At 61.0% G+C, this 13,001-nt stretch overlaps 2 protein-coding genes across 7 annotated transcripts in view; one reads left to right on the plus strand and one right to left on the minus strand.

Moving 5' to 3' along the window:
• On the minus strand, positions 1 to 12,185 carry DENND6B (DENN domain containing 6B). Of its 6 annotated transcripts, none has more exons than XM_072973800.1 (20): positions 11,920 to 12,185; positions 7,466 to 7,504; positions 7,354 to 7,396; positions 6,679 to 6,791; positions 6,186 to 6,266; positions 5,587 to 5,692; positions 5,389 to 5,468; positions 5,243 to 5,305; positions 4,896 to 4,951; positions 4,204 to 4,326; positions 4,023 to 4,118; positions 3,819 to 3,913; positions 3,663 to 3,728; positions 3,472 to 3,536; positions 3,292 to 3,381; positions 3,169 to 3,222; positions 2,778 to 2,887; positions 2,569 to 2,671; positions 2,412 to 2,486; positions 1 to 2,330 (listed from the first exon to the last, which is right to left on the minus strand). In XM_072973800.1, exons 1-20 carry the CDS (start codon positions 12,079 to 12,081, stop codon positions 2,208 to 2,210), a joined length of 1,743 nt encoding a protein of 580 aa, XP_072829901.1. In that variant the 5' UTR covers positions 12,082 to 12,185; the 3' UTR covers positions 1 to 2,207. The 6 variants fall into 6 exon arrangements, with proteins under 6 accessions (XP_072829901.1, XP_072829900.1, XP_072829902.1 ...); XM_072973799.1 differs by having other exon boundaries at positions 2,412 to 2,489; XM_072973801.1 differs by lacking the exon at positions 7,466 to 7,504 and having other exon boundaries at positions 2,412 to 2,489.
• Positions 12,186 to 12,391: 206 nt separating this feature from the next.
• PPP6R2 (protein phosphatase 6 regulatory subunit 2) overlaps positions 12,392 to 13,001 on the plus strand; it is a 77,270-nt gene continuing 76,660 nt past the window's right edge. Inside the window, exon 1 of the mRNA XM_072973789.1 lies at positions 12,392 to 12,597. The gene's annotated coding sequence lies outside the window, so the exon portion shown is untranslated. The remainder of the gene's footprint in view (positions 12,598 to 13,001) is intronic.

The raw sequence follows: 13,001 nt of genomic DNA on the forward strand, positions 1-13,001 counted from the left end.
TTGTGTCACAGAAGGGCATTTTAATACCAAAGATGTGGGAAGGCCACCATCCCAGACTAAAAGGGTCTTTAAATAGTGTGCAGGAAGCTCAGGGGCGAAGCCTGTCCTTCCTGTCCCTGCAGCAGCCCACTGCTGTCCTCCACCCACCCCCATCCTGGGCCACCACCCCAGGCCCACACGCAGCCCCCACATGCAGGCGGCCTCACACACTGGTCCTCCTTCCCCTCCGGGACCCTGGCGGGGGGAGCTCTGCCTTTTCTGACCCACCTGCCCCCTCCTCTCCCCTCACTGCCTGCTTCCATCCAGGTGGGGAGACAGAGACTCAGCCAAGCCACAGTTAACCTGATGCTGAGAGGGACACAGAGGCTCCTCGGGGAGAGGGTGGCGCTGGCAGGACTCCATACCTAGCTCCCCCACCCAGGCTGCACTGTACCCAGAGGAAGAGGGACCCTTCACGGCCTCAGGCTCTCCAGCATAGGGGCTTCCTCTCTCCTTCAGCTTTGGATTCTGTCCTTGGCAGCACTGCCCACCCTGCCAGGCGTCCCTCCCTGGAGCCCCCACAGCTATCCTGAGGACAGGCCACTGTGAAGGACTGCTATGTGGACAAAACCAGAGCCCTCAGGGAGGACACCCGGCATCAGGGGAGTCTGGCTGTGCCTTCCTGGACTGATGGTGGCAAAGGTCCCAGGGGGCTTCCCAGAGGCCCCCCCCCACAGCCTGTGGTCCCCCAGCTCCCTGTCACATGCAACATCCTGAGGTGACGGCTGGGGCACACCCCTCACGGATGGCATCGCAGTCATGAGGGGGTCGGGCCAGTTTCCCAAGCCACCCACATGCCTGGCAGCCATGGCCCTTGGGCTCTAGACTAGACAGCCAGGGCAGGCTATCCAGAGAGGCACTCTGTCCAGAGGGGCACTCAGGGCCCACAAGGTCCTTCCTCACTCCAGGATCTCCAGCTTGTGTCTTCTGCAAAAATGGGTTCGCTCCCTTCCCTCCCCTATTCTGCTGTCAAGGCAGTCACGGCCCAGACTGGGCTCAGCTGCCTGTAGAACGGGGACATGACAGGCTGTGGTCAGGGCCGGACACGCTGACTGTGACAGCTGAGACCAGTGCCTGCCAATTCCAGCCTGGGAGTGGAGGTGTCAGTGAGCGCTCCGGCTGGAGGGGCACAGCCTGCACCCTGCACCACCTCGCTTTGCTGGGACCCGGCTTAGGGAGCCGCCGAGGCCCACACAGGTGTCTATACCGCTTTGCCTTTCGGATGAGGTGTCTGGGGGTTGGGTAAGGTTGGACTTACCCAAAGACCTGCAACTCTGGGTCCTCGCCTCAACACCTCTCCCGTGATGGCTAACAGTGCTGCCGTCACCCTGTGCTGAGCTGTGACAGCACCAACCACTGCTGGGCCCAGTGCTCCAAGGTGTCACATGGGGGAATGGGTCACCTCTCCGGGCCTTTCCCTAATGGCCAAGGAGCGCGGTGATTCCAAGCTGCGGTGGCTGTTGAGGGCTCCAGCTGAGGGGCCTGGTCGGGCTAATCTGAAACCCATCTGACTGCACGTGGGGGGCACCTGTCAGCCAAGCACTGTGGGACAGAGCAGACAGGGCTGGTGCTGGGAGCGGGGTTCCAGGATAGAACGAGGACAAGGCTCTGGACCCTCCCAGCAGCCACCAGGGCCCTGGCGGCATCCCAACAAACCACAGGGCAGAGCCCTGCCCCTCCCAGGCCTGCCCCTCCCAGGCTGTAGGAAGGACTCCTCCAGCCTCAGGCAAGACAAGTAGGTGGGCTGTGTGAGGAGAGGTCTGCCTGTCAGCTGCCTCCTCCTGTCCTGGGCTGGGCAGCCTGGTGGGGCCAAAGGACCCACCAGATACAAGGCCTGGGCTTGGGCAGATGGGCACCTGGAGGGGGTAGGTGGCCGTGGGCCCAGATCAGATCAGCCAAGGCTCACAGCTGGCCCCACCCCCAGCCTAAGACCCTGTAGAGGGCAGGTGGGGCCCAGGGGGAGGTGAGGCTCTGGCCAGCACGTGATCTGCTGACAGCCAGGGGCCAGGCTGTGGTTCCAAATGTCACCTTTGCGGCTGGGACAATGGTGGTGCCAGGCAGGAAGCCAAAGCCTGGAGCAGCAGGAATTTGGGTGGGGGCACTTGTGCTTGACTGGGGAGAAGGAGGTGCCGGTGGCCACGTCCCTGGGCCATGCCCCTCGGGCCGAACTAGGGAGAGCACAGGACCACCTGCAGGTCCATGGGCAGAGAGCGGACGACCGTCTCGATGTACAGCCGTGCCCGCTTCATTGTTGCCTCCTTCACGGGAAGCTGGTGACCCTGTGCCCGAACCTGCAGGGGCAGCAGTGGTCAGGGGCAGGCGACCTCCAAGTGCGGCTGGCCAAGGTTGGGCAGGGCTGGAAGGCATCTCACCAGCCTCTCCCGAAGTTTCAAAACCAGGTCCACGACCTCCACCTCGGACTTGTCCTTCATCCAGATCTCAATGTTCTGCTGGGAATAAGGTGGGGCATCTATATCACCCAGGCCCTCCCCCAGCCCTGGGCCTGTGACCCCCCCCAGCCCCCCTTACCGCCTCACAAATGGCCTCGAGGTGCAAGGCCTCCAGCTTCTGGGCCATCTCTTTGTGCCGCTGCCGGTACCAGCCATCAAAATGGGGGGACTTGAAAAACCGCCTGTGGGGGGCAAGGGGCAGCAGCTATGGGGCTGATCTTGTACACCAAGGGGTAGGCACAGCCACCAGCAGCAGGAGCCCCAGGACCCTGCCTGCTGTCCACCCACCTGTAGAGGCCCAGCCAGTCGCCCTTAAGCATGCAGGTGAGCTGGGGCCCTGAGTGCTCCAGGCTACGCAGGAAGTCATCCTGGCGGAAGGGGCGGATCTGGGGAGGGGTCTGAGACAAGGGCCAGGTGAGCCCAGGTGCCTGGGGGGAACTTGGCTGCTCAGGACTTTCCCCCAGGGCACTTCCCAGACTCACTCCTAGGCCACTCACCCTCCTGGGACAGATCCTAGGGTGGCCCTTCCCAGAGAGGAGGACCTTGAGCCCCTCCATGTGGCCCCATTTCTCTGTCCTGTGAGGGACACCTGGCAGGTGTGAGGACAGCCTGGCCCTGGGGGGGGCTCCCACCCACCCATGACCTCCCTCACTCCCCCCAGCCCCACCCCGGACCACACCTTCCAGGGCGTGATGCTCTTCTGCAGGGGCATGAGGCTGGCCATGTAGTGCTCCTGCGGGGGGAGGAGGGTAAGCCTGGGCCTCAGCCCCCCCCTACCGTGGCCCTCCTCCCCAGGCCTCACCAGAGGGATGATGAAGCTCTGTGTCAGCTCCAGGAGGTGCCTCCTCAGCAGGGCGCTCAGCAGGTCTGAAGGCCGCTCCCTCTGCAGGCCCTGGGGGGGGAGGTGTGGGGGGGCAGCTGAGCCCGGAGCAGCCACAGCCTGGGCCCCCCTCACCCCCGCCCTCCCGCCCCCAACCTGCACCTTCAGCAGCCGTCTGAGCAGAGCCTTGTCTCGGTGGAGGTGGGCCGTGTATGCCGTGTAGAGGCCTGGGGAGGGCAGGGTAGCAGTGTGCTCTCCTGGGGAGGGGGGCACTCCCTTCGGGGTGCTGGCGCATTGCCCACACCCACCTCACCCCAGTGCCTGCCCGGGTCCCGGGGGAGAGGGGCTCAGACCTGGCTTGGTGTCCAGGGTCTTCAGCCTTGAGGGCTTTTTCAGCTTGACCTGCTTAGGAAGGTCCCCTAGGAAACAAGCCCGAGGTGGGCCTCAGGGCCGCAGTTCTGCCTCAGGCTCAGACCCCTCACAGACCCCAGGGCAGAGGCCACACTCACCTGACATCCTGGGCTCCCCGATGCGGAGGATGTGGGGCCAATGCTGGAGTGTTTTGATAAAGAAAGGGTTTGTGACCCCCAGGACCACGTTTGGTCTAGAGAGAGAGAGAGAGAGAGGAGGAGGAGGAGGAGGAGAAGGAGGAGGGAGGGGGAGGGGAGGCAGAGGCAGGAGGGCAGGCAGAGAGGGCTGTGCAGGAGGCTTACGGGGCCTGCGTGCGCGTCGTGAACTCCTTGAACTCACTGTCGTGGACGGTGAAGTAAGGGCGGTAGTCGCAGCAGAACTTGAGGGGCTGCAGGCAGCTGTGGGGCGGGGGCACAGCGGGGCAGTGAGCATGGCAGGGCTGGTCCAGAGCCCCTACTCCCCTCCCACTGCTGCCTGGCCCACCTGGTCAAGGCCAGCACCATCTCCGAGGACACGGCAGGTGAGGGTGCCAGGACCACCAGTGGCTCCCCGAGGAGCATGAGCTCCCACAGCATCTGCACGTGGGCCAGCACGGGCTGGAAGCACCTGGGCCAGGCAAGGGTGTCGGGGGCCGCGCAAGGCTGGAGGCCCCCCAGCCCATGACCACCCCCCACCATGGGCACAGGCAGGCCCAGCTCGGGTGAACACCAGGCACCACACCAGAATAAAGACGGGGACGGGAAAGGATGTCTGAAGATACTGCCCCACACTCCGCTGGCCCACCTGTGTCGCCTGACCCTGTGCCCCACGTGTCTGAGGCTGGCAGCCCTGGCTCCCGCCGGGCCCAGCGCAGAACAGAACGGTCTCCAAAGGCAGAGCCCCTGGAGACTCTCCCAGAGTGGGCAGCATCAGGCAGTAAGTCTCCCAACATGCCACTCCCCTCCGGCACCCACCTGCCAGGACCTCACTTCCAGCCCAGAGTGCCCACTGCCTCTGGGTGCAGACCCTGGGACCCCGGGCTCTTCTGCGTGATTCTCCCCCACAGAACTGGCCAGGAGCTGACTCCGGCGGGGCCGAGCCCCCCACAGCTCCGCCCCCACCCCACAGGCCTGAGCCTTGCGGGCTGACTGGTCAGTCATCTACTGGGGCAGCAGGCAGTGGCTGGCAGGGCTCACCTGAACAGGTCCAGTTCGTGGACACTGCTGAGGACCACGGGGGCTGGGAGCAGGTTCTGAGAAGAGGGGGCTGGGGTCAGGCTGAGGGCGAGGCTGGTGATCCACAGGCCTCAAGCAGCACCTCTCACCCCAGGGCAGCCCCTGTCCACATGCCTCCCAGCCCCACAGTGACAGCAGGGCCCCCGTGTCTCTGCCGGTGGGCCAGGGCAAGAGATGGTGGTGAGCTCCCAGCCCTACACTGGGACACAGGCCAACCTCAGGCCCTCAGCTGGTGGGATGGGGAGGCCCAAGTGAGTGGAGAATTGAGGCAGGTGTAGTGCCACTGGCCCAGGAGCGGGGGCTCCCACCTCATGGCCGCACTGCTTTGGAGGACTGGATTCTGGCTTGTCTGCCCTGGATGGGATGTGCACCTGGGGACCAAGGAAGCAGCTGCCAGTGGGAGTGGGTATCTACATGCACCTGGGCCTTCCCACCCCTGCCAGCCAGCCCTTACCTGGAGGACGACTCCCATGACAGGCAGGTTCAGGGTCTGCCCAGGCATGGGGGCTGGCCACTGGTCAATCTCACTGCACACTGTGAACACAGGTGGCCAGGGTCAGGGGCCTGCCCTGAGAGGACGCTGCCAGCCAAAGCTGCTGAGGCTACAGCCAGGTTGACGGGACCGCTCCGGTCGCACCTGACAGCCACTCACCCGCTTCCAGACAGGGCACCAGCTTGTCGAAGTACTCAGGGGCAATCAGGCTCAGCAGTGCCTGGAAGAGCCGGACAAAGGGCAGGCGGGACACCAGCACCAGAGACTGCAGGGCCCAAAGGCCGGTGAGACGTCACCTCGGCCACTCAGGACCCTGCAGGGACCTCTGAGACCTGGCTCATCCAGAGTCCGCCCAGGGCAGGACGTCCTACCTACTCCATAGCACAGCTGTCCCCAGGAATTTGGGACTCTGGGGTTATTAGAAAACCCCAATGACAGCAGGGCGGGGCAGGACCCCAGCCTTCAGAGGGGAATGCACGTGGCCAAGATTTCTGGTCCCACGGGTCAAACAAGAGTGTCTTTTGGTGTTTGAGTTCAAGACTGAAGTTGTCCTAATCTTGAAAAGGTGATGAGGGCCGCCCTCCCACCAGCAGCAAGGGACAGGGATGTCCTGGGCCCAGACACAGAGCTGTGGGTGCTGTTCTGGGCGAGGATGGGGCAGCAGGGCCTACTGCCCTGGCAGCTCAGTGGCAGTCCCTCCCTGTGGCTGCTGGCCCCCGCCTCCCTGCAGCACCACCTCAGAATGGCCAGGGGCTCACCTTCTGGAAGTAGCCCCTCTTCACGGAGCTGTCCTTCACTTGTCTGAAGTACACGTAGCCAAAGTAGTGTGCAGCCTCCCTCTGGAAGGAGTGGTGTCGGCCAGGCCCTACCCACTGCCCAGGCTTCCTCCTGCCCGCCTGGACCCAGCCATGGGGTCAGGCCTGGGAGTCGTGGCCCAGAAGGCGGGCAACTCCTCTTTGAGGGACGTCTCCACGGACACAGTGGTGAGCAGTCTGGGGGCTGGGCACATCTGGAGACTTCTGCTGGCCTCCACACACCAAGCCATACCCTGGTGCACACCTGGTGCACTGGAAAAGCTCCAGGGACCCTGGCAAGTCCTCAGAAGGGCTGCCCCCCTCCAAATCAAGGCCAGGCTGCTGGGCCCAGCTTTCAGCAGTTGGAGACCCTCTCCCGCCACACAGCCAGACGCCTTGAAGGGGCTACTCGTACCCGCCTGACCCTGGCCCACAAGGAGAGGCAGCCCTGGCCCACCTGCAGAGACACGGGGACCCCGCTGTCACCGTGCCTGTCATCTGGGTGCCAGAGGTGCCGCTGCCCTCCACACTGACGAATGCGGAAGCTGAACTGAGTGTCCCCGAGGCAGCCTGGGGAGGGAGGTGGTCCCCTTAAGCTGTGTCAGGTTGGACCCTCTCCTGCCAGTGTGCGGGGGCAGGGGACCAGGGGTGGAGGGGTTGGCCTCTGCTGGGCTGTAAACGCCTCAGAGAGAAAGCCCAGCCCTCTGGGTCTGCATCTGCCAACCGGGGTCCCTGCATCCTGATTCCTGCACCTGAGGGTTCACATTCAGTGCGTGGAATGGCACCTGCAGTGTGCACAAGCGCCGGCGGGGGGCCCGAGATCTCAGCGTGGGCCGGCTTAGTCTGCCTGGGATGGAAGCCAGGCTGCCAGGGCACCTGAGCCTGGTAAGGAGCAGCAGCTGGGCCCCAGCTCCTGGTGGCCCCTCTGGTGAAGGAGACCACAGCCTGCTGGTCCCTCTTCCAGAGATATGTCTCCCCATAGGACCCAGGGGAGCCTGGCCGCCCTGCTGCAGCTGGGGATCTGGGAGTCTCTACAAAGCTGAGGGTAGGGCAGGTGCTCACTGTGCAGGCCTGGCCTCCTCTCCCCCGGCCCCAGAGCCCACCTCCAGGTGGGAGGGTTGGGATTGCCTACCTGAGTGGGAGTCGGGAAAGGACAAGTAGCAGATGCTACTTTTCTGAAACACAGGAAACCGGGTGAGGGCCTGCTCCCCAGGCGATGTCCGTTCCCAAAGGGCAGGACCCACCTCCTTGTCCGTGAGCCGGGAGTCGCTGGGGTACACCAGCTGTGGGGGACAGAGACTCAGTCGTGCGGCTGGGCGGGTTTGGAGCTGCAGGCATGTCCCCTTACGCCCTGCCCCACACCCCAGCACTGCCCCACACCCCTCCCCTCCAGCTCCCTGCTGACCCTTCCCCTCCTCTCCTCTGGGGCCCCCCACCTCCCCAGGACCTTCTCAGCGGGAGGCCAGCACACACCTGGGCGAGATCCCAGATTCCCTTCTCACACTCTTCCCCTCAACGCCACTCGTCTGAACTGTGGCACGGGGCCCCGGCCTCCAGGTGTGGGAAGTCTGTCTGAAGCTGTGCCATTCCTTGGGCCCACTCCCTCAGACTGGGCCTGGCCAGTCTTTACTCAGAAGTCATGGGCACTGGCCTCCCTGTCTCTGAGCATCTTCACCCCAACCCTCTTAGTCAGGGGTCTGGGGGCTTCCGGCCTGTGCCCCATTCAGAGTGGGCCCGGGAGAGCACCCTGGGTCCCAGCAGTGTGCAGTGTGACCAGCTGGACAAGCTTTACACTCCCCAGGCATGAAAGCGCAGGCTGAGTGATCCGGGAGACGGCCTTCTCTGGGGGAGGTGGGCAGGAGGCCCAGGCAGCACCCAGCCCAACAGCTCCGTACACGGGCCAACGGCCAGAATGGATTTCCTTGCAGGAAAATAAAAAGGCAGGAGCTTCCAGAGCCCTCACTCTCCACGGGTCCCCAGGTGTTTCCTTAGGAGCTGGTGGACCCTGGGCGTCTCCGTTGCCCTGGTCTGCTTGGATGCAATGGGCTGGCTGTCCCAGGAAGTGGCCGTGCCTGCCGGGAGCCCATGCAGCCCAGGAGCTGAGGGCCTGTATGCATGGGCCCCTCCTCCCTCCATCTGCCAAACTCCTATGCTGAGGAGGAGTTGGGTTTTAGCTGCAATGAGGCTTCTTCTGGGGTGTGCCCTGAACCCCTAGATGGTGAAGTGCTGCATCCTGGGATTTGCACGGTTGGAATGATGCGGCTTCTGCCCTTGTTTGCTCTGGGCTCGCTGCTAGGGTCCTGTTGTCTCCTCTGCTGCACACCACACATCCCGAGGACAGGGACTGGGCCCTGGTACTTTTGCCTCCCAGCCCCTGGTGGGGAGCAGACCCTTACCAGACACTGTATAGGCACACTTTGCTGTACTGTGCTTCACAGACGTTGCGTTTTTTTACAAATTAAAGATTTGTTGCAACCCTGTGACCAGCAAGTCTATTGGTGCCACTTTTCCAACAGCATTTGCTCAGTTTGTGTCTGCATCACATTCTGGAAATTTTTGCAACATTTCAAACTTTCTCATTATATTTGTTACAGTGACCTGTGATCAGCGATTTTTGATGTTACTATACTGCAAAAAGATAATGACTTGCTAAAGGCTCAAATGATAGCGTTTTTTAGCAAGAAAGCATTTGTTTTCCTATTTTTTGGTGGGGGGGAGATAATTAGGTTTATTTATTTATTTGTTTGTTTGTTTATTTATCTATTTATTTATATTTATTTATGCTAAGCACACACTCTACCACTGGGCTATGCCTTCCCTGAAACATCACTTCTATACTTCCTTTTTTTTTTTTTACTATTACCACGTTTAATAAAATTAACAATAATTCCTTAACATCATCTAATACCCAATCCATATTCAAACTCCCCAGCAGTCTCAACAAATGCCTTTTTTAACAGCTGATTTTTCGGAATCAGGATCTAACAACTTTTATATTTCCTAGCACATTTGTGTGACTTGCTTTATTGCAGGGGTCTGAAAACAAACCCGCAGCATCTCTGAGGTGTGCCTGTATTTGCGGAATGTATGAAAACACGCCTATAAAGTATAATGAACAGGTGGATCATGTGGAAACCTCAAGATGTCAGCTAAGGAGGCACCGAGGAAGAAGGGGAGCCAGCCACTGTTTGTGCAGCTGGACCCACAGAGGTTCTGGGATGGCTCCTACTTGGGCCACGCCCCTGTGTGTTGTGTTGAGGAGAGTGGAGGAAAGGTAGATGCCTGGCAGCCAGGGCAGGGCCACGAAGGGCCCTCGGTGCTGAGGTCGGGCACTGAATCTGGTCTGCAGCCGCAGGAGTCTCGTAGCATCTGAGCAGGCCCCACATCCATGTCCAGGGTCTCCATGTCCAGGGGCTGGAAGCTGAGGCCAGAAGGGAGGCCATGCCCTGGCAAGGTAAGAAATGGCGCAGCCCTTGGAGAGAGGCAGAGGGCAGGAGGCTGTTCAGTGAACCCTGCCCCCGGGCCCGTGGAAGTCCCGTCCTTTCCACCGAGCTGGGCACGCAGGCTGCTGCTCCTGTAACCCAGTCGTCCCTGAGGAAGAGATGCGTGAGCTCTGCTTTCAGGTGCCTCCAGGGAAGTGCCTCTTAAAGTGTGGTGTGGGTCCCCGGCTCCTGGAGGTCCAACTGCCTTTCCCACTCCCGTCTCCTTGCTGTGTGTACCTTCTAGACGCTGTGACACAGGCCGTCGAGGGGTAGCCCTGAAGCCAATGGGAGAATCCAGCTGCCTGCTATTTGGCCAGATGTTAGTAAGGGTTGTAGAAGTGTCAAATAATGCCACTCTCCTAAGTTTGTTATTGAAAACATGGTTGTTTTGTGGAAGTATTCATAGTTCTATTAATATGTAAGGTATTTGTGTTTTCACAGTAGATTAATAAGTGTTTTTAAATTCTCTCAGGACTCCTGGAGGGCCGGGCCCTGTCTTCTTGTGCAGCTGTGTCCCTGTGTCCAGCACCAACAGTGCTGGGCCTGGCTGGTGGCAGCTGCTCAGTACTTGACTTATTGAATAAACGAATGGACAGCTCCTTGCCTTTGCTTTTGCTGGCCTTTTCAGGGGAAGGGTTCCTGCAACAGCCCCCTCTCCCCTGTCCAGCTGCCTCCCTCTCATCCTCCAAGATCTGGCCCAGCCCCATCCCTTCCTCTCAGCTGTGTCTGTCCCTGAAGTCTCAGTGATCCATGAGCCCCTGGAAGGCAGTCCCTGGTCTTCCGTCACATCCCAGCACCAAGGGCAGCGCCAGAGCCTTCGTGGTGCTCAGTCAGGCCCAGCCCTGCATAAGTGAGTGCAGGGCAAGTGCTCCCTGAACGCCTGTGGTTTCGGCTGAAGCGAACCTGATCTTCCCCATGATTTCCAGGGGAGGGAGAAACGGCAAGGATGAGGGCTGCGTGGTCGCAAGGCCTGATTCCTGCAGACTTGACAATGAGGGGGTCCCTGGGTGACTCCTTCCCAGCTATACAGCCTCAGCCAAAGCTCAGAAGCCCAAGCACACGGATCTCTTAAGAATTCTTGCTTGAATGGTTATGTTCCAGAAAATTACACATGAGAGAATGCCTTAAGGAAACAGTGGGCTCTCTCCTCCTGCGATTTTACTGGGAACAATCTGGGCACCGGTAAGATGGCGACGGGCTCTGTGATGTTGGGCAAATCACCTCACCTCTCTGTGCTCAAGTCCCTCTGGCGAGCAGGGCTGTCACAGTAGCGCACGCCAGGTGGGGACAGGTGGGAATGAATGGGGTCTCCACAGAGAGTTGGGCAGTGTCAGCCCTTTCTGTTTATGAGACTTGGGCTTCCCCTGGCCTCACAGAGTTCAGCTAGGCCTTGGAAAACACCCCTCATCCTGACGTTGGCTTTCCCAACAAAGGTGGATCAGCCTCATCGTTGCCAACTGCAGTCACAGGACCCACCGCCTCTTGGGCTCTCAGAAAGTTCCTTCACCGGTGTGACGTCTACCTCCCAGCCTCCCTTGCACCAATCAGCTCCAGGGTCTGTGTCATGGCCTTCAGGGCAGGCGGAAGGCCTCACTCCCTGAGTCTCACATTTCCACTTAGACCCACTTGGGTGGGGGGTGGGGAAGTTTTGCAGGCAGAGGGAACACCCCAGGCTGGCTGGGCTGAGTGTGGCCAGTCAACAGAAGGATGACCACTGTGGCTGGAATGTGACCCCAACGGGTCTGGATGTGATTCTAAGTGAACAAGAAAATGTCTAAAGATTTTAAGCAGGAGAGCCACAAAGGGTGGACTTCCGGGAACAGCTGAAAAGGCAATGGAACTGAGATCCCTGCTGGAGGTGGAGCTGTCAGTCTTGCCCACGGATGGATGTGGGGTGGAGGGAGGGGGAGTCAGGAGTGACCCCTGGGATTCTGGCTGGAGTAGGGGAGAAGGTATTGTGGCTAGTGTGAGGACAGATTTTTATTGGGGAAAAAAATCAGGAGTACCACTTTGGCTACCCAAAGCGCAGGGCTCCTCTCGCCGCCCTCCCAGCCGGAGGTCTTGGCTACTGGCCTTTCATTCCTTTGCTGGGGCGCACCTTTTCGGGGATGACCGGTGCAGGATTTCGGAGATGGAGAGGCCATCGGGGGGCCTGCCGGGGGTACCTCACACGCACAGGAGGGCCCGCCCTCCCCGGCCCCGCCGCGCCCCCTCACCTCCAGCGCCTGGCCCAGCTCCAGGTCGAAGGTGACCACGCACACGCACTCCAGCCAGGCCGAGAAGCGCGCCCAGGGCGCCCCCGGAGCCCGCGTCGCGGAGGACGGCGCGCCGGGGCGGCCGCGAGCCGGGTGAGGCGCTGCACCGGGCCCAGCGTCCATGGCGGCAGCTGCAGGGCAGGGCGCGCGCTGCCCGGGAACGGCCGCGCGTTGTCGGGGGAACGGCCGCAGGCGGCGGCCTGGGCTCACACGGGCCGCGCAGTCGAGCGGCCGCCGCGGACCAGAGCGGCTCGCGCAGCCGCGGCCTCGCACGCCCCTGGCGGCCGGAGGAGCGCCCTGCGGCGGAGCGGAGCCCTACTCACCAACGAGAAGGGCCTGCTGGCGCAGAGGGGCCCCGCGCCTGGAGAAGGGACTTCCGGTGGGGCGTGTGGCCCGAGCAGGGGCGGGTTAGGCCGGGGTCGCGGGGCGCCCCGCGGCCGGGCCGGGGCGAGGCTGGGTGCCCCACCTCCGGCCAGTTCTCCTAACCAGAGTTCTTCGCTACTGATCTCCCTTTCCTCCGCCGTCACACACGGCTCCGCGCCTCCTTCGAGTCTCCTGCCTGGGGTCGGCCCCCTCCCCCCGTGGGGGTCCCGCGGAGGGTGTCACGTCCTGCGTTTGTGTCTATTTTCTGAGGAGGAGGTAATTAGGTTTCTTCATTGATTTCCGCTTGGAGGAGTTATACAGCACTTTTGCCTACAGTCTATGGGCCGAAACTAGTCAGAGAAGGCAGTATGTCAAGGGAACCAGAGAGAAACTGGTAGATGCCACACAGCTGGGAAGATGGAGGAAGGGACCATGAGCCAAGGAATGCAGGAGGCCTCCAGAAGCTAGAACAGGCAAGGAACATCCTCCCCTAAAGCCTCCAGAAGGAAGGCAGTTTTGCTGACACCTTGATTTTAGCCCCGGAAAAGTTCAGAATTCTCACGTCCAGAACTGTAAGATAATAAATGTGCATTGTTTCAAGCCACTGAGTTTTTGGTAATATGAAAGTAACACATACGATATGCAGTCTTTTCTTTCTGGTTCCTTCACTTAGAGTAATA

Source organism: Vicugna pacos, chromosome 12, assembly GCF_048564905.1.
Source record: "Vicugna pacos chromosome 12, VicPac4, whole genome shotgun sequence".
NCBI classification, from domain to species: Eukaryota; Metazoa; Chordata; class Mammalia; order Artiodactyla; family Camelidae; genus Vicugna; species Vicugna pacos.

What these genes read in the sequence shown, in the direction of transcription:
- DENND6B (XM_072973796.1), bottom strand. Translation starts at nt 12,081, where the DNA reads ATGGACGCTGGGCCCGGTGCAGCGCCTCACCCGGCTCGCGGCCGCCCC. An exon ending in CTTTCCCGACTCCCACTCAG is followed by an intron (nt 6,792 to 7,353) that starts GTAGGCAATCCC and finishes CTCCCTCCCCAG; the next exon opens with GCTGCCTCGGGGACACTCAG. An exon ending in GACTGGCTGGGCCTCTACAG is followed by an intron (nt 2,672 to 2,777) that starts GTGGGTGGACAG and finishes TGCCCCCCACAG; the next exon opens with GCGGTTTTTCAAGTCCCCCC.